This window comes from Asparagus officinalis, chromosome 7 (genome assembly GCF_001876935.1).
Source record: "Asparagus officinalis chromosome 7, Aspof.V1, whole genome shotgun sequence".
Lineage (NCBI taxonomy): Eukaryota > Viridiplantae > Streptophyta > Magnoliopsida > Asparagales > Asparagaceae > Asparagus > Asparagus officinalis.
The window spans coordinates 27,743,945-27,770,157 of record NC_033800.1 but is presented as its reverse complement, the minus strand read 5'-3'; the positions used below and the strand labels follow the sequence as shown (position 1 = coordinate 27,770,157).

At 34.4% G+C, this 26,213-nt stretch overlaps 1 protein-coding gene across 3 annotated transcripts; it reads left to right on the top strand.

Moving 5' to 3' along the window:
- Nucleotides 490–26,213, top strand: LOC109848578 (putative ubiquitin-like-specific protease 1B). Of its 3 annotated transcripts, XM_020418150.1 has the most exons (10): nucleotides 490–1,327; nucleotides 2,872–2,948; nucleotides 3,106–3,199; nucleotides 3,335–3,433; nucleotides 17,521–17,613; nucleotides 17,700–17,819; nucleotides 22,834–22,937; nucleotides 24,462–24,534; nucleotides 24,723–24,772; nucleotides 25,514–26,213. In XM_020418150.1, exons 1-9 carry the CDS (start codon nucleotides 674–676, stop codon nucleotides 24,723–24,725), a joined length of 1,317 nt encoding a protein of 438 aa, XP_020273739.1. In that variant the 5' UTR covers nucleotides 490–673; the 3' UTR covers nucleotides 24,726–24,772; nucleotides 25,514–26,213. The 3 variants fall into 3 exon arrangements, with proteins under 3 accessions (XP_020273739.1, XP_020273738.1, XP_020273737.1); XM_020418149.1 differs by lacking the exons at nucleotides 24,723–24,772; nucleotides 25,514–26,213 and adding an exon at nucleotides 24,614–24,716; XM_020418148.1 differs by lacking the exon at nucleotides 24,723–24,772 and having other exon boundaries at nucleotides 491–1,327.

Sequence of the window (26,213 nt, the reverse complement as noted above, 5' to 3'; positions counted from 1 at the left end):
ATGATATTCCAAAATTTTCGTTACTCCATTTCACTTAAATTTTCCCACATATTTCATTACAACTGTCTGTTTAAACTAATGCATTTAGGTTGATGATACTGCTCTAATTATCAGTAACTAAATGTATCACGTGCCACATGGTAAAAAAAAATACGATACTCACAAATATATATGGTAACTAATTTTTTTATCAAGAGGTGTATAATTAACATAATGTATCACGTGCTAAGCATGCAATATGAAAGTGAAAACGAGATTGAAACGCGAAGATCTGGACATAATATGAAAGTGAAAACGAGATTAAAACTTTGGCATAAACCGCATGACAAAGCATCAATAAAGAACTTTGTGATATCAATTATGCAAACCTTGTGGGTACCAAAATGAAAATAAGCCCTAAAAAAAAGAGAAAAACATTGTGCTTCTACTGTTGGGATCACCACCATATTCACCCAATATTTACATTCCTGCCCCTCCTTCAACTAACTTTCCCTTCTCTCCCGTTCACTTGACCGAAAACAAAACCCAAGCTCAAAAGAAACGAACCTTAAGCAAAATCCTCTCGCTTCAAAAACCATAAAATTTTTCCCCCGGTTCCGAAATCTCCGCCAAAAAAACCCTAATTCCATGGATTCTCTAACCCATTAATGGAGTCCCCATCGCCGACATCAACATGGGTGCTTTAACCGAGAGCCGGAAGCGCTGCTTCGATCTCTACCTCCCTCAATCCCCCCATCCAATCACTCCCCCTTCGAAAAAACTCAAGCTTCAGCCTCAACTCCCCGCTCTCAACCAAAAACCCGTCTCTTTTCCTCCGCCGGCGCCGCTTTCCCGCCAAATTCACGGGCCGCAGCGAACCCTCAGAGTCTTCAACCTCGGATCGAGCAACAGAACAAGTCTCGTAAAGCGCAGTTTGTTTCGGATGGGGAATTTTGGCTCGAAGTTATTCAAATCGAAGAAGGAAGAGGGTTTTGGATTGGAGAACTACAGGAATGTAGTGGAGGATTCAGGTTATAAGAAGGTAGAGAGAGACTTTGGGTCGAAGTTAGGGTTAGGGTCTGTGCAAGAGATTTCGCCACCGTCATCGGATTCAGAGGAAGTGAAGGTTTTGAACAGGAAGGTGGTGAATGCGAGGAGGGTTGTGGAGGAGAGTGTTGAGGCGAGAGAGGATAAATATCGGGAGAGAAGAAGGCCAATTTACAAGAAATTGTATGAACAGGCGAGGAAACGAGATCGCAGATTGAGTGATTTGGGATTTGAGGCGAAATTGACTGAGGAGAAGCTTTCGGCGATCCAGGGCTGTAGGGTGCAAGAGAAAGCCAAAGAGGTAAACTTAAAAAAAAAAAACTTTTGGGTATAGTTATTGAATTTTTGCATTTGTGACAGTAATACTTCTGTTGGTGTATATATAGGGATAGGAGCTAGTTTTAGAATGAATAAATTGTACGAAAAATGGTTTGTGACGCTAAAACATACTCCCGACCTGTAAGATCAAATCGGAAATAACCTTCGTTTCATACTACTATCTCGATACAAAATCTCATGTTAGGAAAAACAATACTAGTTTGTTCATATTGAACTCAAAGTGCCATGCTATTATTACTTTTGTAGCTATAAATAAATAGTGGACCGTTTGGTTTATTACAATGAATCATCGGTTGCATCTCATAATTCCTCTTTCGGATTGCTGCATTTGGCATTTGTTGCTTGTGCTTAATTAGGAACTATAGAGTTTTAATTTGCTAACATGGCATAGCTGGTATCAGTTTGTGTTTTCCATATACTGTAAGCGGCTATGAAATATGTAGTCATATGTGGGATCATTGGTTGTAGGGTAAAAGAGGGGTAATATATCTTATGCATTTACATGAACTTTAAGGACAAAGCATTGTTGGTTTGTCTGCACATTTAATTTGCCAATTGCTATGATGTGTCAAGGCCTAGAATATTTGAAATAGTAAAATTCTTGGGTCCTCTCATTGACTTCAGAACTACGCATTTCTTTTTATGAACAGTGTACTTTCACATATCCAATCAGATGAACACTTTTAATAATGGATGACGCTTGAAACCATGACCTGCCACTACACAATGAAAAAAATGTAGGATGTATGAATTGCAAGCAGTTGAATTGACCTATCCGAATTAGCTTCTTTTTAGTCGTTGGCCAGTGGAATCTAAGTATTCACTTGCAAAGATGTAGAAAAATATATTTCTACATTTTTGTAAATACACAATATAGAGATTACTTAACTACTTCTGATCTTATTGTTTCCTCCTTTTTGTCCATCATAGTCATTGGTTATCATTTGTATCAATTACTTGGCTACGAAGCTTTCTCTGGAAGATGTCATGAAGAGCTACAGCCAGCTAGCAGACGCAGGAGCTAGTATTTATCGTTCACACAGTTTGACTCTTCTGATAACAGAACTGGTGTCTTTCTTTAAGAGTAGCGGAGTGCTAATTACAGCTTAATAGTTTTATATGGAGCATTTTAAACCTGTGATTTGTCAGATAGTTCAGTTCTGGCATAACATATTCGTGAACTGTGCATTAAGATCTTTTAATCATTGTTTCAGCACCTGGGAGGCGTAAGATGTGTGTTCTTGAGGACCAACGAGCTTTAACAAATAAAAGATGATGTCAGCATACTTTGTTCATTGCTAGAATTCACTTCTCTTTCTTTGACAACACAAACTTTAGTGCTCTAGTTCTTCTTTTTCTGTCTGCTGAGTTGTACATGTAACTGACTTTAGTCAATATCTCCTTTATTTGCTAGCTCTTCAAACTTAAATTCTCTTACTGTCAATTTTTGTGTTTGTATTTGTTATCTATGTGCTGATATCTATTATAATCTGTACATATTTCCAGGATCCGCATGGACTTTTTAGCCCTCTTACAGATGAAGAAATTGCGGAGGTCTCACATGCTTTTTGCAGTGGCAATAGGTATGTGCATAGGTGTTGTATCTCCTATATTTACCTTTTGTGTTTGCATGCATTGCGTACTGCTTGTGCATGTGCATGCATGTAATAATATGACAAATACTATAATAACAGTACTGGAACACTGTTAAGTATCATATTTGGCTGTCTTTTTCTACAGGCGTGAGCTCCTAGTCACACACAAGGCGTCTAATATTGAGATTACAAGAGAGGTCTTGCAATGCCTAATTGACGGTGCTTGGTTAAACGATGAGGTGACTTATTGTCTACTTTCCTAATTCTACTAATCACTCCTTTTCTAATTCTACAAATCTCATTGTGTATTACATACAAAGGTTGGGTACCTTATGTCTGAGTGATACATTCTATACCTTTTTGCCTGTTTGTAGGTTATAAATTTGTATCTGGAATTACTGAAGGAAAGGGAGAGAAGAGAACCAAAAAAGTTTCTGAACTGCCATTTCTTCAACACATTTTTCTATAAAAGGGTTAGCATATTGGATTTTCGCTTTTACCTCTATTATTAGTCTGGGATCTTTATATATATTACCTTAGTTACTGCACCGATGGTTATGCAAACAGGATCATTCTATAATATATTTCCAAGATTGCTTTTCTTCTTTAGCTGTAAGATATTATTAATTTTTACATTTCATGTACAGTCTGTTATATATATCTCAATAGTTGGTCTATGTAAGCTTGCATGTAGAATGCTTATTTATGGAGCTACTTAAAAATTCCTGAAAATCTAGGTAAAAAGATGCTACCAAACACATGAATCACACTGGACAGGTAGTAGATAAATGCTGAAATGACATTATATTTACGACTCTTTTGAGAAGATCTTGGTGTTTTTTCTAATATTGTCATGAAACTTTTAGAGTAGTTCCTTTATTGAATTGATATGGAGCGTAAGACAGCAATATTTATAAGATGTAGTAAGTTGTAGAAAAGCAATTGGAGGAATTAGTTTTCAGCAATGTTATATAGGTGAGGCCTTCAAGAACTTCTGTCTTTGAAGTATTTTATATAAATTTCTCTTGGAATCATGATAGAAATTGTATGTATGTATGTGTGTGTAGACGCGCGTGCGCACACATATATATGAGTTTGATGGTTGTGAGGTGGTGGCTCATTTAGCAAAATGAGCTACTAAGAGAATAAGTAGCGAGGCCACAACTTTTGATGTGATAACTAAAGTCGGCCTCATTACCTGTTTATCTCTTGATAGCTCATTTTACAAAATGTTCCACCTCCTCATACACACATATAGAGAATAATGGGTATGCTGGGTACCAAGAATACATTGTTGCGTGGTGGTGATGGGGATGCTTCTCATCCACTCATTTCAAGTTACCCATTTAAATGGTCCACACTTGCTTACCCACCCATTAATTGAGTGGAGAAGTGGACACATCACTACTAAGCACCAAATTTGGTGCTTCCTACCAAGCATACCCATGTGTTTATATATACTAGTTTTTATGCACATGCAATGCACGTGGTTAACCATCAAAATTATTTATTTATTTTGCTTTATTTTCTTATTATAAATCAGTCATATTCATTTTGAGTCCAAATATGTAAACCTAGATTATTATATTTGTTATAATATTTTTAAATATTTTAAAAATTTTGATGAAATGGATTTGTGTGTTAAACTATGATCAATGTACTTTTATATAATTAGATACACAATATCACTTTTTTCAATTTGTACGGATCAAACTTCATCTAATATATTTATTTATCAGATCATCGATCTCCGATTTGTTTATTTTAGATATTAAATGCAATGTTAACTATGAAGAAAAATGTAATAATCTGTTATTGATGGATAAAAAATATTGATAAATTTCTACAAAAAGAGATTGACTTGAGGACAAATTTTATTGTAAAAGGAAAAAATATTAAATAGTAAGATGATTCGTAGAAGCTCAGCACAAGACACATATTTTCCTCCAGAATGCAAAAGATCTTAATTATTGATAAGCTTAAAAAAGACAAAGTGAAGATGAATGGTAACTTTAGTATAATTTTATATGATAAAAGCATTTACATAAGCATATAAAAATATTATAGCAAGTTGCTTGAAACTCCCTTCTAAAGTTTTCTAATTTTACTCAAATAATTAAGCTATAGTATAAAATATATATTGTCCTTTATTCCTTCTTTTTCGTATTTTAATTGAGGCAAGATCAATCATTCTCCATATTTATTTTTTCCTTGGCAATTCTAGGGTAATGTTTGTATTGTTTACGTCAACTGAATTCTTGTGCAATTATATTTCCTTTGGCTCGTTCATCTTTTGTCTTTTCATGTAACTTTGTCAGAATTTGAATGTTTTTCTAATTTTCAGCACAAACTTTTGAAAATATGCACTTTGATTTTTTAATGGTTTAATGAGTACAAAGGTTAATTTCATATATATGAAATTTTTTCTGATTTTATAATTTATTACTTAAATAGTGTTAGGAATTAGCGCCTTTTTCTTTGCAGTGAATTCTTTTACTATGCATCTGATAAGAGTTATCGTTGCATCAAACAAAGTCATTCACTGTATATGAAAAAGAAAAAATGTCAATCTTAATTTTTTTCTTACGCTACTCAAAATAAGTATCATATATACCTTTTATCCATTATCGTGATTTCCCTCCTATTGTTTGGTTTGTTATGTTTCATAACATAGCTGATCACTGGCTTCACGTTAGTTGCTATTACAAGAACATTTGCATGTAATTTTTAATTAGTTTTTGATTCCACAAATTTATATTTTATTTTGTATTGAAGATTAAAGTATGAAATTTTATAAGTACTTACTAATTTTTCTTGCATCTTTCATTGAAAATGCTTCTTTGATTGAGACTGTTTATGGGAAAATTTGTAGTAAAAGAAATAAAAGAAAATTGATTTGTATTCCTTTAATCTCAATTACAATTGGATTTACTGATTACAAAAGAGAGGAGAATGAATTTGAATCCTCCCCTTTGTTTAATATTGGGTTCTTCACGGTAGCAATTCCTTCGAGTGCCTGCGTCGAATTTGCTTTCCGTTGACGATCTGACCGTCTTGATTCACTGGAACGGTATCTTCTCCTCACGGTTTGACGCTGTGGAGAACTTGCTTGACAAGTTTAAAATCCTTGATGAGTTGATAACTCTGAACGAGTTTGAAACTCTATGAAAGAGTTTATTTGAACTGAAAGTTCGGTTAATAAGCCAATGATGAAAGCTTCTTGATCTCAGTTGCTGAAGAATGCTTCCAGATCGGATGATTGAAGAAGCTCCTGTTTCCGATCTCTAGATCTGAGAATGCTCCAAAGATCCCCTCTTTGCGACCAAGCTCCAGGGTCAATCCGAGCCAAGAAGTTCCAACCTTAACTCAGTTGAGTTTACTCGTTTTTATAGAGGATTAAGGGGATGTAATTGTCCCCTTAATTCGCTCCTAAGTGGGGCTGAATGGGTTATAACCGCCCCCTTAAACAGCTCCCCAAATCGTGGGAAAAACGGTTTTAAAACCGTTCAGTTCGTGTTTTGAAAGAGTCAAAACGCCAATCTGGGCGTTCTGGGCCCGAACTCTGCGTTTTAGACATCAAAACGCGGAGTTGGGCCTGTTTTAGGCTAAAAATGCATAGGTCGTACAGTGTTGTGAACTCTGAAACGCAGAGTTAGGCTCTGCATGAACTCTGCGTTTTGAATCCACGATCTCTTCGTTTTGAGTCCACGAACTCTGCGTTTTGACTCTGAAATGCAGCCACGGCCTCTGCGTTGAGTCTGGAACGCAACCATGGCCTCTGCGTTTTGATGTTATAACATAGGGATGACCTCTGTGTTTTGATGGTGTAATGTAGGGATGACCTCTGTGTTTTGAGGCTATAATGCTGGTTCGACCCGTGCGTTTTGATGTTATAACACAGGGATGACCTTTGCGTTTTGATGGTGTAATGCAGGGATGACCTCTGCGTTTTGAGGCTATAACGCTGGTTCGATCCGTGCGTTTTGATGTTGCAACGCAGGTCCGACCCGTGCGTTTTGACTTTGAACGCTAGGATGAACCCTGCGTTTTGATTTGAAGAGAGCATCGATTTGTAGTCACTTTTTCTAGAGCGTTACAAACACCGTCATCTTGTAATCTTCCTCTTGGTTTCTTAAAAATATGATTGTCGTCAGATTGTAACTCTCGATGTTGATTATGGAGGCTGTTGAATTAGAGCTTTCATCAGTTATGAAGGTCGTCAGATTGTAACATTCATCGATCTACGTAAAAGTCTTCAAATTATAGCATTCTGAAAGTCGTCAGATTGTAACTTTTATCATCGGTGTTTGATGGGAGATCAGCTATCTATTATGATTTTTAGACAGCCTACAGAACCCCCTCCAAAATTTTTGAAAGTTCGCGGTTGACTGGGACAAATTTTCGGAATACTCTGGATCTCAACTCTGATCTTGGAGCTATTGATTCATTGTCATAAAAGAGTCGTTCTCTGCACTCACTTCAAAGGCATCTTGGTTGAAGGGATTTGCCACGCAGGACCTGTGCGAATGTATGCGTCATAATCCTGCTTCTGGAATGCGGGGGTGGACCCTTGCGTTTTGAACTTGAGACGCGGCGGTGACTTTCATGCATTTTTGACTAAGTCTTTAAGACTTTTTTTTAGCTCATCTGTTTTAAGTCTCGGCTCGCGTCCATTAAGCTGATGAACCTGCAAACATGCGTAGGATTTTTGACAAACGCTTAGTCATCAACGGATTTGATAAGCCTTTACCGACTATCGTTTGAGTCGGGCTAGCATGTGGATTATCTAAGTCCGTTTCACATGTAACGTTATGCTAAAAGAATGAACTCTCTTAGATTTAGTGCTATGATTTTGAATACATAGATTTTATCGTTTTTGCGGAAAAAGATTAACCGGCGACGCGTGTTAGGCGTAGACTTATCTCTAATTAGGGATCGAGATAAAGTCTCGGCTCGCGTCCATTAAGCTGATGAACCTGCAAACATGCGTAGGATTTTTGACAAACGCTTAGTCATCAACGGATTTGATAAGCCTTTACCGACTATCGTTTGAGTCGGGCTAGCATGTGGATTATCTAAGTCCGTTTCACATGTAACGTTATGCTAAAAGAATGAACTCTCTTAGATTTAGTGCTATGATTTTGAATACATAGATTTTATCGTTTTTGCGGAAAAAGATTAACCGGCGACGCGTGTTAGGCGTAGACTTATCTCTAATTAGGGATCGAGATAAAGTCTCTCATGCATGTGAGTCATGGATTTTGGTGTCTTTTTCGCGGTAAAAGACTAACCGGCAACGCGTATTATACATAGGCTTATCCTTACTTAGGATTTGGGATAAAATTCCCCGTGCGTGTAAGGCACAGATTTTGGCGGTATTAATAACAACCTGCTACGATGTTAAATACGTGGATTTTTGTCCTTTTTACGGTCAAAGACTAACCTGTAACGCGTATTAGGCGTTGATTTATCCCTACTTAGGATTCAGGATAAAATTCCCCATACATGCAAGATATGGATTCAGAGATTATTAATTTAATGATAATCACTGGCTACGATATTGAATGCGTAGACTTGGTCACTGTTTCTTCCTGTGTTATATTTTTACTTGAAACACTGAAAGAAAGTTAGAAGTGTCAGAGGTGTAGTATTAACTTGACATGAATTTTCACTTAGAGTGAAATCCAAAAGTTTTCTTGGTTATCACTAGGATAATTTTAGAAAATCTTTAATCCGCTGGGGATTTTATAATGAAAACTTGCTATTCTTGTTAAAAAAGGATTAACAAGTTCATTGGGGGTTTGACTGTTTGAGGTGTGATGTTAACCTAACAGTAGTTGATTTGTGTTGTCAGATGTGTGATGTTAACTTGACTAGAATTTGAGGACCTATTGCTTTATTGAGGAGAGTCGATAAGTGGATTATGTCGTCAGAGGTGTGATGTTAACTTGACTAGAATTTGAGGACCTATCGCTCTATTGAGGAGAGTCGATAAGTGGATTGTGTCGTCAGAGGTGTGATGTTAACTTGACGGGAAAGATATTACGATCAGGGTAATTTTGTGGACTTATCGTTCTATTGGGGAGAGTCGATAAGTGGATTTTGTCTGAGATGTGATAAGAATTTATTACAGTCGGAGCAACTTTGATGACTTATCATCCTGTTGAAGAGGATTGATAAGTTGATTGTCAGAAGTGTGATATTAACGTGATAAAAATTTGTTACGATCGGAATAATTTTAGGTACTTATCATCCTGTTGAAGAGGATTGATAAGTTGATTGGTTGTCAGAGGTGTTCTATTGAACATGACAAGAGAATGTTGCGATCAGAGCAACTTTGTGGACTTATCATCCTATTAAAGAGGATTGATAAGTGGGTTATCAGAGGTATATTGTTAACATGACAAGAATGTGTACTTGTGACTTGCATAAGATTTTGGAAATTAGCGTCTCGTTGGGGAAACTTGCTAGGTGAGTTTATTATCAGAAGCGATGAGTTTTGATACTTGTGATTTGAATAAGATTTTGAAGACTTAGTGTCTTGTTGGGGAAGATTACGATTTGAGTAATTTTGAGGACCTATCATCCTATTGAAAAGGATTGATAAGTTGATTGTCAGAGGTGTATTGTTAACGTGACAAATTGGGAGTGATGCAAACTGACTTCATACTTCGTGGGGGTGATGATCGTCAGAAGTGTAATGTTCACTCGACGATATGAAAGATTTGTTACTTTTAATCCAGTGGATTCCAAGTAACCAACCCCCAGTCTTGATTAAGACTTAGCAGGGGAAGAAAAAGAGGGGTAGACATGACATATCGTCTTGTGGGTCACTATCCGTCAAGTCATTCAGTGATATTGGAGTGTAACGACTATTGTTGGAATAGAGGAATGTCACATGGCAGACTGCTATCTGAAGAGTTTGGCTATCAGAGGTAACTGTTAACATGATAGTTTTATGGACCCGTCATCCTATTGAAGAGGATTGGCGAATTGATGGACTATCAGAGGTAATTATTAACGTGATAGTTTTGTGGACCTGTCATCCTATTAAAGAAGATTGGCAAGTTGATGGACTATCAGAGGTAACTATTAACGTGATAGTTTTATGGACCTGTCACCCTATTGAAGAGGATTGGCAAGTTGATGGACTATCAGAGGTAATTGTTAACGTGATAGTTTTGTGGACCCGTCATCCTATTGAAGAAGATTGGCAAGTTGATGGACTATCAGAGGTAACTATTAACGTGATAGTTTTATGGACCTGTCACCCTATTAAAGAGGATTGGTAAGTTGATGGACCATCAGAGGTAATTATTAATGTGATAGTTTTGTGGATTTGCCATCCTATTGAAGAAGATTGGCAAGTTGATGGACTATCAGAGGTAACTATTAACGTGATAGTTTTATGGACCTGTCATCCTATTAAAGAGGATTGACAAGTTGATGGACTATCAGAGGTAATTATTAACGTGATAGTTTTGGTAGGTTTCGTGATTGACAGAGGTATTCTATTAAACATGACAACTCAGAAAATTTATTACTCATAATTCAATGAACTATAAATAAACCAACCCCCAGTTTTAAACAAGTGCAGGGGAGAAAAGGGTAGGCATGACACATCGCCTAGTCGGTCACTATCTAATAAGTTTGACTATCAGAGGTAACTATGAACATGATAGTTATTAGACCCGCTATCCTACAGTAGCCGTATTATCTTCCCCTTCTGACTGAGAAGATTGGGCTTGGTCCGATTACTCAGGTTGATCCTGCCTACTTTGTTTTTCAGCTTTGATCCTAGCAATAATCTTTTAAGCTTGTTCGCCTTGAGAGATTAGTTATCTTCAGGAACGGTATTCTGCAACTCCTATTCGGGCTAGGAGGTCGGTTTGTAAGTTGTGTCAACAGGTCTACACCAGTGTAGACTGTGTCATACCTGTCGGACACCGCAGGATCATGTTTCGAAACCTTTTGATGAAGGTTTTGACGGACTCGCTCTTCTTCTGCTTAGTGACGAGAAGGGTATGGATGGAGACTTCTGTATCCTCTTCAAAGAATCTTGACAGGAAAAGTCTCTCTAGATCCGTTCACTTTTGGATACATCCCGTAGGCAGTTTTCTGAACCATTCAAAGGCAACTCCCTTGAGGGTACCAATGAATAATCGAGCCAGTATGGCATCATTTGATATTACATTCCCCGTCTGTGACTTGAAATGATAAATGTGTTGGTTTGGTGATCCCGTATCGTCAAAAGTTTGTAGCGTCAGGACTTCGAACTTTGGAGGATAAGGGGCCGCATCCTATTCAGCAGGTGGAGTGCACTCCTGTTGGCAATGGCATTGAGGCAGGCTTCTAATTCTTTCATTTTGGCAGACTGGAGATTCTGCTCGTTCTCCATCTCTCTTCCTTCATCAGAGGAAGATTCCAGGTTATGGGCTTCTTGATCAGAAGCAGCACCATCAACCACTTACCTGGGTGGCGAATCTGTCTTCTGAGATTTGGCCTTGTCTGCGACGATTTGAGTCAACAGGGCCAGGAGTTCATCGAGGGTCTTCTGCCGAAGCATAGAGTCCTGCTCAGCAACCCTCTTTGCGAGATCTTCAGAATTTTCTGCCATGTGAACGAAACTCTCATGTTCAACAAAAGAGCTTGATGATTGGGACTCCACAATGACTGAGTGTTCATCATCGGAATTAGTTCCTCTGGCTAAACTCCGATAGTTGATAGAAGGAATGGCTCATGTTCGAGTCCGGGTGTATCGGTAGACCCCTTCAAACTCATTAGTGATTTCTCTGACGGTCGGTGAACGACTTGTCTCAGAGTCATCGGAGCTAGGACCGGAGGCTTCCCCTTTACTTATCACATTGATTATATGTAAAATAGTCGTCAATTAACTAATGTTACTTATGTATTTTTGCTACTCAAAGTTATGAGTAAATTTATATTCAGTTATTTTAATTTATATATAGTCATTCTAATTTTTAACCTATTAATTTTTTTTTGTAAATTTTACACCTTAAGGGGATATTTTTGATCTAATAATTTTTAATTTTTTTACGAGCAACAACTTAGATTATTTTAAGATATTGAGAAGGTCTAGTAAAATCTTAAATTGAAAGTTAAATTGACATATCTTAATGAAAGTATATAAAATGATCTCTCTTTTCTTTGTAATTTTTTTGATTTTTAGGGGTTTTGTATGATTTTGAACTTTTGAAGTGTTGTCTCTAAGATTTTAAAAACTTTGAGTGCGTTTTTTGTACATTTTAAATTTTCAGTTGGGCGCTACTAATGTCATATTTCATATGTTTGTTCTAAATTTTATAATATCTGGATACTTGTAGGTTTGAATTGTTGATGTTGAAATTTTGAAACTTTGGGTTTTTTTGTAAAATTCATTTTTAAGGGGACTATTGATAAATTTCTAGATTTTTTGTGTATAGGTAGGAACTTTTGAAATTTTAGGTTTCTCTGCAATTTTGAATTTTTAATGGTTTCTTTGCAAATTTTGAAACTTTGTACGTTTTTTCACAAATTTCAAAATAATAAATTATAAATAGAGTTTTATTTAGATAACTATTGTAATTCAAATTCTAAATAGGTACTACATTCTATTTATCGATTCTCGGTAGGATTTAGTAGCCGATAAAATGTTGCAATATATGACGTCTTTGAAATGGATTTTTCTATTGGTAGTTGGATATAATAATCGTGGATAATTCAATTTTCTCTAAAAGAGAAAGTGGATATTTCAATTGAAAGCATTCCTCGTGAACTTGGATCTCTATTTACTATGGTAAGAGAATAAAAACAAGATAATTAGGAATTTAAATAGACATTATCTATCTATAAAATAAAACCTGCATATTCTTATGCCAACAAGTATTTTCCCCTTTTTATCAAATTCTGACTATTTTTCAGATAATCGATTACACATGATTATAGTTCACGGCTAACAAAACAACCTATAATTAGTTCACGTGGGATGGGATTAGGGTTGGACAATATAATATTGTTATAAGGAGTTTTAAATTTAAATTGTTGAGCTATGGAATAGGACAAATACGATATTGTTGTAGTGATAGTAATTTTAAATTGTTGATTCATGTAAGATTATTATAGAATAGTTAGGTAGGATTAGGATAGTTATGATTAAAATGTAATATTCAATATAGTGAAGGGTAATATTGACCGTGAAAAGTTTTTTTCCGAACTCATACTTTTAAAGGGAGTATGATGTGTACATACTTTTAAAGGGAGTATGATGTGTGTGTACAGAGGAGAGAGAGAGAGAATAATGGGTATGATCGGTATCAAGTACCAAATTTGGTGCTTGGTAGTAAAGTGGTCACTTTTCATCTACTCATTCTATTATCCAACCCATGTGCACCAATGTGAATGTGGTTCCCCTTTTAAGTAAGTAGATGAGAATGGGTCACTTCGCTATTAAGCACCAATTTCGTGCTTGGTACTAAGCATACAAAGTTATATTATATAATAATATATAATATAGTATATATATATATAATATATATTATATATAATTTATATAATATATTAGATATATATTGAACTGTCCTAAGTGGAATAGTGAATAGTGTGTCCACCAAAGTTTTTAACCACTCATATTGGCCTAGGGATCATTGATTATATAAAAATTGGTGTTTTATATTATAAATATGTGGCTACAAGTTTTGTGAGATATCAACTTTAGTTGATAGGATCTTGGCTCGCTCGTCGCTCTCTCTCTCTGCTCTCCTATATATATATTATATATATATAATATATATATATATATATATAATATACTTGGTAGCCAAGCATAATTTATAGTGCTTAGTAGTGATGGTGGATGGCTTCTGATCCACACATTAAAAAATAGTCCCTTTTTTATTAGCCTAGCTGGCATTAAATGAGTGGATGAGAGTGACGGCAACACATACGGCAGGCATACCCATATATATATATATATATATATATATATATATATATATATATATATATACATGAGAAAAATGGGTATGTTTGGTACCAATCACAAAAAGTTGTGCTTGGTAGTGATGTGACATAATTCCCTCCACTCATTCAAATGGTTGCATATTCTCATGCACTCCTCAACCCATGTGAATGTGATCCCACATTTGAATGAGTGAAGAAGATTGTGCCACCTCACTACCAAGCACAAAATTTGTGCTTGGTACCAAGCATACCCATATTTCTCTCTATATGTATATATATACACACACATATACATATATACACATATACATATATATGCTTGGTACCAAGCATCATGTTTGGTGTTTAGTAGTGAGTTGGAAGAATCACAACCATAGATGTGGATGAGATAAGTTGGATGAAAAGTACAATTCATGCGACACTTTTTCTCTTTGTACTTTACAATCTTAAATGTGGGATTGAGATGCATCCAGTTCACCATCAAGCATACACATCTTTCTCTCTCTCTTTACACACACACTCATAATGACTACGAGGTGGCAGCTCATTTAGCAAAATGAGCTATCAAGAAAGAGGCTAGTGGTGAGGCCCACCCAACTTATCACATCAAAGGTGTTAGTCTCACTATCTCTTGGTAGCTATAATGGTGAGGTCTATCCAACTTATCACATCAAAGGTGTCGGTCTCACTATCTATCATTGGTAGCTCATTTTGCTAAATGAGCCACCACCTCATAACCATCAATCCCATATGTATGTATGTAGATGTGTGTGTTTTGAATGGTGTATAAACAAAAAATTAGGCATATTGGGTTGTAGTTACTCATGTATAAAGTGATTATAACATTAATGGATTTACGACCATACAACTAAAGTGACAATGAAAAATATGTGTTAGAAGTATTGGAACATCACGATTTTTGTTTTATAGGTGTTTTAATATACTAGTATAATGCACGTGCTTTGCACGTGGACATTTTTGTATTTAATATTATATTGTATAATAAATTATATATAAACATTTTACAAAGTTATTTTATTACGCTATGGTTAAAAATTTTAAGTTATTCTATTATTAGTACTTATACTATTATTAACATACATTTAATAGTTATTTAAATTTGCTTATGTTATTAAACAATTTATTTAAGAGTATAATTATTAAATAATAATGCAATTATTAGTTTAAGCAACACTATTGAAATAGAGACAAAAAAGTAACACTATTGAAATAATTAAACCATTTATATTATTAAATATTTATTTAATATACATATATTATTACATATTATTACATTATCTATTAAATAGTGGAAATAAATTTTAATATTATATGACTTTATGTTATAAATAATATTACATTGTTTGATAATTAATATAATCTTATCTTAGCAATAAAAAATTGGACGGTATAAATTAAAAATACTATTATTTAGGGAAAATACTTTATATAAAATTATTGGATTCTTGAAATTTATGAGACATTTACTTTCCAAAAATGTGCATGTCTCATAAATTCTAAGGATAATATTTTTATAAAAAAATAATTTTTCTAAATAAAATTATTTTTAATTTATAACGTCTAATTTTTATTACGAAGATGATATTATAATGTTGAAAAAGGTTATATTGCTTACAATATAAATGACCAATCCTTATTTGTACTATTATTAATAGTTATATTTATGTACAATAATTAATTAAATAAATAATTTTACTATTTCATTGTAATTAATAATTCTTTATGATGAATTGTAATATATTTATTGATTTTATTATTATTACAAATTATTAATATATTCTAGTGAATGACCAAATATTATTGGGAAAAAGAAAAGGAAAGTATATGTCTCATAAATTTCAAGGATCACAAATATTTTTACATAAATTAATTTTCCAACATAAAAATATTTTTAATTTATAACGTTCAAATTTTTATTACTAAGATGATATTAATTATCGGAACATAGGTGTGAAATCCGGGCCCGGCCTGGCCCAAAAATCCGGGCCCGGGCGGGGCAAAACCGGAGCCCGGACCCGGGTACCCCGGGCCGGGTTCCGGGCCCGACCGGTTTATTTTCTTTTTTTAAAAATTCTATTTAAAATTTAAATTATACAAAAAAGACAAAAAAATTTAATAAAAATAATAATTTTATTAATCACTTAAAATGACATAAATTACAAATAAAAAATTATAAAAATAAATTCTTTATTAATAATTAATAAATCATTTACAAATTATAAGTATAAATTTATTTTGAAATTCATCGCATCACAATAGATAAGTACATCCAAACTAGATTTTTTTAAATTTCTTTTCTTTTCTTTTCTTTTTGATAAAAAATGTTGAAAATTAGTTTAACATTATTATATTTTATATAATTATGTATTAGTATATACTTACAAATTATTATGTAACTATATATTATATATACATATATTAGAAGTAAATATATTGTATATATTTATAAGTTATAACTTGAGAGAGAGAGAGAGAATCGCATAAGTAGTCGTTGCCCGTTGGGCCAATGGGGAAGAAGTAGCCGTTGTAATATACTATACTTATATATACTTATATACTAGGAGAGAGAGTATACACACACACACATTGTACATATATAAGAGAGAGTATACATATATAAGAGAGAGTATGCTTATATATACATATATACTAAAAGAGAGAGTATATATATACACACACACATATATTATACATATATAAGAGAGTGTATACTTATATATACTTATATAAGAGAGAGTATACATATATAAGAGAGAGTATACTTATATATACATATATACTAAGAGAGGGAGTATATATATATATAATTTTCCAACATAAAAATATTTTAAATTTATAATTAATATCCAAATTTTTATTACTAAGATGATATTAATTATCAAAACAAGGTAATATTTTTTACAACAAAAAGATATAACCCTATTTATACTATAATTAGTAATTATAATTATGTACAATAATATATTAAATAGATTTTTTTTATTTATATAATTAATTATTATTTATAATAAATTATCATATATTTATGAATTTTGTTATCATTATAAATTATTAATATATTCTAATGAATGATGAAATAATTTAAGAAAATGAAGAGGTGCATAGTTAATGAGAGGTTATGGATCATTAGCTTTATACATAATGATATAATTGTGAGTTATAAAAATTTTGAGAGGGCAAAAAAGGAAACCAAAAGTTTTGACATGAGTATTCTCTTTTATAAGTAGTATAGATATAGATTTAGATCATGATGAATGGAGCGGATCATCCATTAAAATAGCCCAATCCATGCATCCAGAGGTGCATCCTTAGATTCTATCTAAGGTGGCTCTTTAGAATCATATTTCCTTTACACACACATATACGTATATACACACACATATATATTTATATGTATGTATGTGTATACAGAGTCACAGACACACACACTAGACATTTGAAGGCAATAACTAGGTTACACTTAAAAGGCTATTTCTTGTCTATTTTATGCATTTGAATAATTCTATTTTAGGTTATTGAGTTAAATGGGAAAAGGGAAAACATTACTGGTTTCTAATAGTTTCTCTCCATTCTATCTCAGCTGATTAGCGGGAGAAACGGTTATGATTATAATGCGGTTAGAAGGTGGACTACGCAGAGGAAGTTGGGGTACAGCCTTATTGAATGTGACAAAGTAAAGTTGTCTTTCCTTGTCTGTTTGTCTCTGAGGATTTCTCTTATTATTTGTTCTAATTTGACACGCTTATTTCTACCATGCAGATCTTTGTTCCTATACACAAAGATGTACACTGGTGTTTAGCAGTTATCAATACCAAGGATGAAACTTTCCAGTATCTTGATTCACTTGGGGGAATGGACACTAATGTGCTGAGAGTTCTGGTATGCTAAAAATAAGCTGACTGTTAGTATTCATCAAAGGGTTAATTGCACTTAAATGATCACCTATTGATTCACCAATTTTCACCTAAATTAGAATGACCCCTGTTGTAAAACGTTTTACTTAAACACCCTAAAGTTTTAAAATGTTGCACGTTGATGCCCTAAAGTTTCAAAATATTGGACGTTTATTCCCTCTGTTGGCGAGCAGTCAGAATAATCCTGGGATATTCCCATATGACCTGTCACATGGCATTCTGATGCATATCTATACCCCTAAGGTTGCGTTTGGATTCAAGGATTTCTTTTCAAATTCTAGAATTTGAAATATATAATTCCAAGACCAATTCTATTGTTTGGGAATCATTATAATTTCAATTCTAAATTCTCAATTCCAAATTTAATGTTTGGGAAACATTAGAATTGAACTTCTAAATTTTAGATTTGATTAAAAAAAACGGTGTATTTCAACTCATGTTTCAAATTTCAATCGGCATTTCATGGTTCACATTGTCCAAGCCTCGTGTTTATCAAAAAGGCAAAGATGAGAGATAATAAACATAATGGAATGGAAAGAACTTGGCCTTAAACATTAAGCTTTTATTCACTTTTCAAATAGTATCCAAAAGACTTACATTTATGAGATTTTTTCAAAAACTAAAGTCCAAGTTGACCTTGAAAACTTGTATTAACAGATTCTAACTCAACCAGATATCCAAATATGAACATTTGATTGATATACAAATACCAACGTACTCACAATTTCCAACTTGCGCAAGAATAAAAGTAACAATTTTGGAAGGCCGAAAAGTGTACCCTTCTTCATTTTAAAGTACTCGTACTACTCGACTCAAACCTCTTCATCTCTCTGATGCATCTCTTGAATTGATTTTTCCATTACATATCAACCTTCACCTCCTCGCTAACTGCTAGCATCCTCCAAAGCTTTGCTTCACTCACGGAATGCTTGCAATAGCTTTAAAAAAACACTCACACTCACATGTAGCTTGCACCTCATGATGAAAAGAAATTATTGCCTAATTCCTTACCATGACGGACATTTGGATATCTTTCAAGGCACTGCTGATGTAGAACTTTGACACTGGAAGGTGGTGGTCCACGAACTCCAAATTTGAACTGCAAAAGGCTAGCAAAAGAAGAATTGCAAACGTCTATATTTAGGGCTTTGGTGCTAAATTAATGTTAATTGTTGTAGTCAATATATGGAAACTAGAGAGACAAATTTATATTTATCTCAAATATCTACACCTCCGTTGCAGAAAATGTTAGCAGTTAATTCCACTCCAAATGGAAGTTATCCAAATGGAAGTTAAGTACCAATATAATATGAGAGGAGTATCTCCAGAAATCAACTGGAAAGTGACATCTATCGATGAAAACTAACCAGGTCTTAAGAATGTTTGCATTATACGTTGAAGGAAAACACCCCAGAGAATTGCAGGTTTGATGAGTTAATATCAATTTATAAGAGTTGTATATCTAAAATACAAATACCTAGCACATAACCAATTCAAATTCCAAAATGTCTAACGCTTAGATTCAATAGTGAAGCTTAGGAACTTACATAGTATTATTTTTAAAGGCCAAACTTTACATGCCAATCTTTATTTCTGGCAGATCCACCAGATGGTAAAAAAAATATTTCCAATAACTTTCATGGTAAAAAAATACATCTATAATTAGATACCCAACACTACTGATCTAAGTAATTTTTACATGTGGAGCAAGAGGAAGCAAGAGCCAGCACTGGTGACATTCTTTTCCGATGTGCATACAAATTCATACTCTTTTGCCATAAATTTCATTCTTTAACTCTTAGTGTCAGATTCATATTTTTTCTAGTGTAATTCATTGGATTTAACTTCATGTAGATTTGCCTTGTTTTTTAAAGCTTATTTCATGCGGTTCTCTATTGCATAACCAATGCCCAAAATCTCCTTTTTCATTTTTTTCTGTCAACAAGATGAAAATAAACTAAAAATAACAGAATGTTCAAGATTTAACTAACAAGGAGCTTATTGTTTTGTTTCTAGCTCTTTAAGATTTAATTGAACTATAGAATGCTCAAGATTTAGCTAAACAAGTATTAGGATGAAGGTAATAATTTCATCAATATCTACAACAAACAAGAACCAATAGATCCCACTGTCAAATTAGCAGTATGTCACAATAGCTACATGGATGCCATGAAAAGTAATTAGCACGCCATCATAATCCGACGAGTCTAAACTCGAATTTAATATGGCAGACAAAAGGTTGACGCCAGAATATGGCATGAGAAAGCTTCTATATATTCTACCAGTTTTCTCAGTTAAATTCCTTTTGATTAGTAGCAAATTGCACGTTTGCTTCCTTGTGATAGCCATAAGTATGTCTAAGACGTTAATAAATATGCATGTATAATATAAGACAAGATTCTAATCTTGACTTCATCACTAGACAAGATTCTAATCATAAGGTGACTCCAAAACATTACTATTTGACCTTACATAACCTTTTACTTGATACATTCCATAAGCTTATAGATGATTATGTTCTGCAAGCATGACACATTACCAATACATTAATGCATGAACACAGTCATACATATAAAATTTCATGGTCTTCTAGTAATATAAAATTTTCTTCAATCCCCTCTGATTTTCAATTGCCAGTCAACAAAAACCTCATGTCAGATTAAAAAAAAATGTCATACGCATTATAATTATGAATTCATCCAAAGCTACCAAATAAATATGTACCTAATTGGCATGTAGGGGTGATGGGGTATGATTGAGCGAGGCCAGGGAGAATGGAGATAGACAGGCTTCTCTTGGAACGCAATGAGAAGTGCCACGGCCGCAAGCAGAATCGTGATTAGGGCATAGAGGATGAGGATTGGGTATGAGCATAATCGATCTAGGGGGAGAAAGAGCTTGGATCTAGGGTTAGGGTTTTGGCAAAAGTGGAGAGAGGATTGATGGAGGGAAGAGATAGGAAGTTGAGAGGATCAATTGAGCGCGCGTGAGAAGAGAGAGACAGGGAGGGATATCGAAGTCAACAACAATTGTAATGATCGCGCTTGGAGAGAGAGAGTCGCTGAATTTCCAAATGACATTAATTGGGTTGTCATTTCAAATACCAGACCCAGTATACTTTGTAAACCCTTTTGGAATTGGGCTAATTCTGAATTCTTAATTATTTGTGATCTGAATACTGGAATCCTTGATTCCAAGCAGGCCATAAGGTTCATCTAATTTACAATTAAACCATCCTATGCTGTATTACCCCTTTTCATCTAATTTTCACCCAACTCTCACATTCTCTCTTCTAACTCCCCAATTTCTTTGAAAATCCAACTTATTTTGCAAATGAGTTTTAGGATAGTTTACCTTAGAGATGAAACCCCTATGCTAATCTACCTTAGAATATGAGGGTAATTTTTCTAAATAGAGGGGGCATTTCGTCTTGTTGAGAAAACTATAATGGCGTAAGAGTTCTTAGATGGAAAATACTTTAGGTTATTTAAGTGAAACATTTTACAACTGGGTCATTTAAGTGAAAATTGGTAAACCAATAGGTCATTTAGGTGCAATTAACCCATTCATCAAACCAAAAGACAACTCCTATATATCTGACATATACACCTTGTTCTCAGATATTTTAGTAATTGGAAATAAAGAAAACTGGTCGTGCTTCTGATCTCTAAGTTATAATTTCAACTTGGAAGTTTTAGATGTATGTTGGGTGTATGATGGTCGTATTTTTGACCTTCCTTAGAAAAAAAATCCTGGCTCCGCCACTGTGCTCTTGTTTGGTTATACTTCTATTTACATATAAGATGAAGTTAAGATTGAATGTTTGATTTCAATCTGATACAAGGACATGATTTTCCTCGTACTCCTTGTCCTTCCTGACCTTTGTGCCTATGCTCCTTGCTGCATACATACCCTTCCACATTTGCTTACTTCAATGCGCATGGAGAAGACCATGTGTCATGTTGTATGTTAATTGCTGCAGATCTTAACATGTTATCTGGTTAAAATTAAATTGTCCTCTCATGTTAGTAAACTCGAATTTGCATGAATTGGAGAAGATTGACCAGAAATAGTCCCCAATAAACAATATCAGTTTAACCTTTGAGTAAACCAAAGCCATGCTGATCTAACTATTGTACTTGACTTCACCTGACCTATCCAATCTATTGCTTGGTGAATGTAAGGGCTTCCTCGTTCTAAATCTAATTTGAGTGGCCTGTGACCCAATGCTTGTAACTATACGAGATTAAATTATCATTTGTCTGTAGCTCACAGCAAGTCTACATTTAACAAAAACTTTAGCCCTCTGACTTGTAGAATTCTACAGAACAAATGTCTCCATGAGGGAATTTGATTGGTTTAAGAGCAACTAATGAGAGGATGTATTGCTCTATAATTAGTTCACGAGCAACTTCACTGACATAACATTCAGTTATCTCATGTTTGATGAGAATCATATGGATTTGATTATTGCTGGCGTATTTTATTGTTTGTCCAGCAGAATCTCTCCAAGTTACTGGTGGTTTGTTCAAAAATTTATTGCCAGTTTGTAAGTTATCTTGTACTTGATGCCTGCCTATGATGTTGCTGGTGGTGTAGTGGAAGCTAATAAGGGGATTTAGTTTTTACCTAATCAGTAGTTTATTTGTGGCGCTGTAGTTTGTGAGTTTATCTTTCTTAATTTCCATCATCTTAGTATGTTGATGTGGGTTGAATTGGTTGGTGATTTTCAATATTTCGAATGCATCTTATCAGTTAATGAATTCTTTCGTCTTACAATTCTTGAGGTTCCAGATTCTTTAATGTGCTTTTTTGGGGTATGACACATTTTTGTGTTTGTAGGTAGAGGTTTAAATATTATGGATGCTGAACCTTTTCCAATTTTAACACTCATCTCTTGTTGAATGTTTTGTCTTAATATTATATTTTGAGTTGTCTGGATAAGGACAAGCCTTTGCTATGTCTTCTATAAATGTCAGGCTAAATACATGATGGATGAAGTGAGGAACAAGAATAACAAACAGATTAATACAACATCCTGGAAGCAGGAAATAGTTGATGATCTTCCACTCCAGGAGAATATGTATGTATGCCTTTTCATGCTCCCTTTGCACCTTTGTATGAATTTTCTGAAACTTTGTGACTTTCTTACAGACTCATACTTGCTTCTATGGTCAGCTAAGTATAAGAATTTATCTTCACAGTAGTCTTTCTAAAAAGTTCTAATTGTGGTCTATCCAGAAAGTGAAGACTGCCTTTTTTACCATAGTTTGTAAGAAGAAAACCCTATTCCTTTGTACATTGCACTTCTACATTAAAATCCCTGGGACCACAATAACACTGACAAAATGGAGAACTCTACAATATCATCAGTAACAAAGATAAATTGGTAAAAGTGTAAACCAAAATGGCAATGTGTCAGAAAATATAAAAGGAACACTATTGATTATCTCATTATAAAGTAACGTACTTCAGATAATTTTTATAGCATTAACAATTTCTTTGTATCAGTAAAGCAAACTTTTTAATCAATTGCTCTGATAATTAATGGTGTGGAAAATCCATCCACAAAGAACCTCCTTGGTGATGCTTTTAACATATTGTTATAACGTATCTTTAAAAAAGATGTACTTCATACAAGAATATCATGCAAATGGAGAAAGAACATGCTTAGAGTTGAATATGGGGATTAATCCTTCATGAGGTATTGATACGGTAGACGTCATTGTATTTGGGTATGTGCACTCTCTACCACTAACTTACCCGACACGTTGTCTGGGCTTCAGTACCTGTGTCTGTCACGTGTCCAACTCAAACACTCATTGGACACCTGACACCTCTTTATTTAAACGTGTAGCCAGTTATATAAATATAATACATGTTTAACTTTGAAACACTCCTCATATACTTCTTTGACGTAGTCACTTCCTACAACTTACCCGACACTGGTCAGGAACGTTGCAATTGATACACTGTTTTGAAGTGTGATTTTAAAAGATCGTTTAGGTATCTAGTTAAAAAATGAGCGATTTTCCAATTTATAACCTTAATAAATGAAACATAAAAATATTATTTGAATTTTAGTTTTAATAACGCGCGAATGAAAAAACAAAATTGATCTTAATTAAATTTATTAATTTCGATATGTATATATAGCCATGTCTGGTATCCCTACCATTTACAAATTTACCGTGTCCAGTAACATACCTCGACTGTCATGAATGAATGCGAGTTCACATGCATGCCACATACTTCTGAACTTGCGAGGTTTGGCATGACCCATTGTTGAAGATTTCATATGCATACAATTTTAGTTTTTAGAGCAAAACTAACTCTATACTTGTATTGTTTGGCATTTTTTTTTAATTTTGAAGTTTATTATTGCTATGGATATCAAATTTCCATTACTTTTGTTATTTCAAGTGCAGAATGCTTCTTTTAAGGTTCTTATAAAATGCTGAAACCTGCATCTAACTAAAATGCTGAAACCTGCATCTAACTAAAATGCTGAAACCTGCATCTTTTTTACTTTATCCTTTTTCTCATACGAGCTGATTTCCTGAGAATGATAGCATCTAACTAGAATGTACTTTCAAAATCTCAACAGGTCTGACTGTGGGATGTTCATGCTCAAGTACACTGACTTTTACAGTAGAGGTTTGGGCCTCTGGTTCTGTCAGGTTTGTAATGTTTCTACAAATTTCAACCAGCATTTAGTTCAAGTACACTTTTGTAACCGTCTCACTTGAGTTTTTCAAGACGTTGCTGCCTTGATTCTGTGGTTGAATGCTTGAAGTAGCATCTTTGCTACAAGTTATGAACCCATTTCTTCTTCTGCTTCTGCTTCTGATGCAATACACCAACACAGTGAAAATTCTAGGAGTTAATTGTGGAAAGACCCCATGTACTATCGTCAAGGTGAGCTTACTACCCCAGTAGTTCTATTGTGAGGATCTATGTTACTTGGTACTTCTATCTGGAGCAGTACTCGTATCAGACACATACCTGTATTCACAACTGCACCCAAACTTCTTGGACACTTACTTGAATGTATGCATACGTTTATTTGGGCGTGTACTCAGTTATGTAGTGTAATACATGTTTAATTTAAAACACTCGTTATACACTTTGTTGGGCATGGGTCTGGTTCGTCTCAGCCCATAGCCTGTTGAGAAATATTATTTTAAAGGCTCGTTTGGACATCAAGTTAAAAAAAAGAGGTTTTTTAATGAAAAAACAATAATTATCTTATGTAAAATTTTAACTCTAATACGTATAAATCTACATATACATACATTTATAGCCTTGTCCCCGTACCCTAGATGTTACAAATCTGTCATGTCTCATACCAGTACCCGTACTAGTACATGTTTCCGTCCGTGCAACTTTTTGCCGGGACCTCTGAGTGAATTTTTTAAACCTTTTTCAGGGTGTCTGTCTGCAACAATAGAACTAAGGTATTCCTGGGGGGAAAAGCAATAGAACTAAGGGGGTAGTAAGTTCCATTTGGCAATAGTATGGGGTCTATCCGCGATTAACCCAAATTCTAAAAGCTACATCTGATATAGCACTGCCATTTCCAGCTTGTGTTCTTGCACACAATAACATTTCATGATACAAGTGTTTGTGGTATATATTAAGTGTACTTTCATATTGTAGGAGCACATGCCTTATTTCAGGAAGAGAACCGCAAAGGAGATTCTAAACCTAAGAGCAGAATGAATCAGAAGAGATGTTGATTTTTCACGGGTATAAACAGCTGGAGGCAAATGTTTACCGGCACATGCCTTTTGATACTGTGCCTACTCATGAACATGTGGTCTTTCAAGCTCTTCAGGCCCACTGATTGGCCTGCAACGAATCTTGAAAGTGGCTATGCCAGGTTATGATACATGTATAGTTTATTTCGTTGACAAACGACTGTTGGTCGCACTTCAGTGATACTCTGTTCGCTAGCTGTTCCAAAAAAATGAGACGGAGAAGGGTATTGACGGGTATTTTAGCTTTGTAATCTAGTTGTTGTCAGGAGAGGGAGTTGCATGTTTTTCTTTATCATTTTTGTTTAGTCTTTTTTATCCTCCCTCCAAATATGATTCTCATTTACTTGGGATGAGCCCAGCAAATTTTTTTTATGGGGAGTGTTTTGTATTTATAATGGATGCAGAGGAGAGTAATGTCTCAAGTGTCAATGTTTTAGTTCACAGTTGTAAGTTTGTTTTCCGAGACTTGCAAGTAGATTTGGTGAGCTCTTTTCGTCTGAGTTTGGGAATTTTGTCGAACCAGCTTATTAGGAAAAAGAATGAGTAAGTGTACATATGCATTTGCTTCTTTTTTTATGAGGGAGAAATGTATTTATACA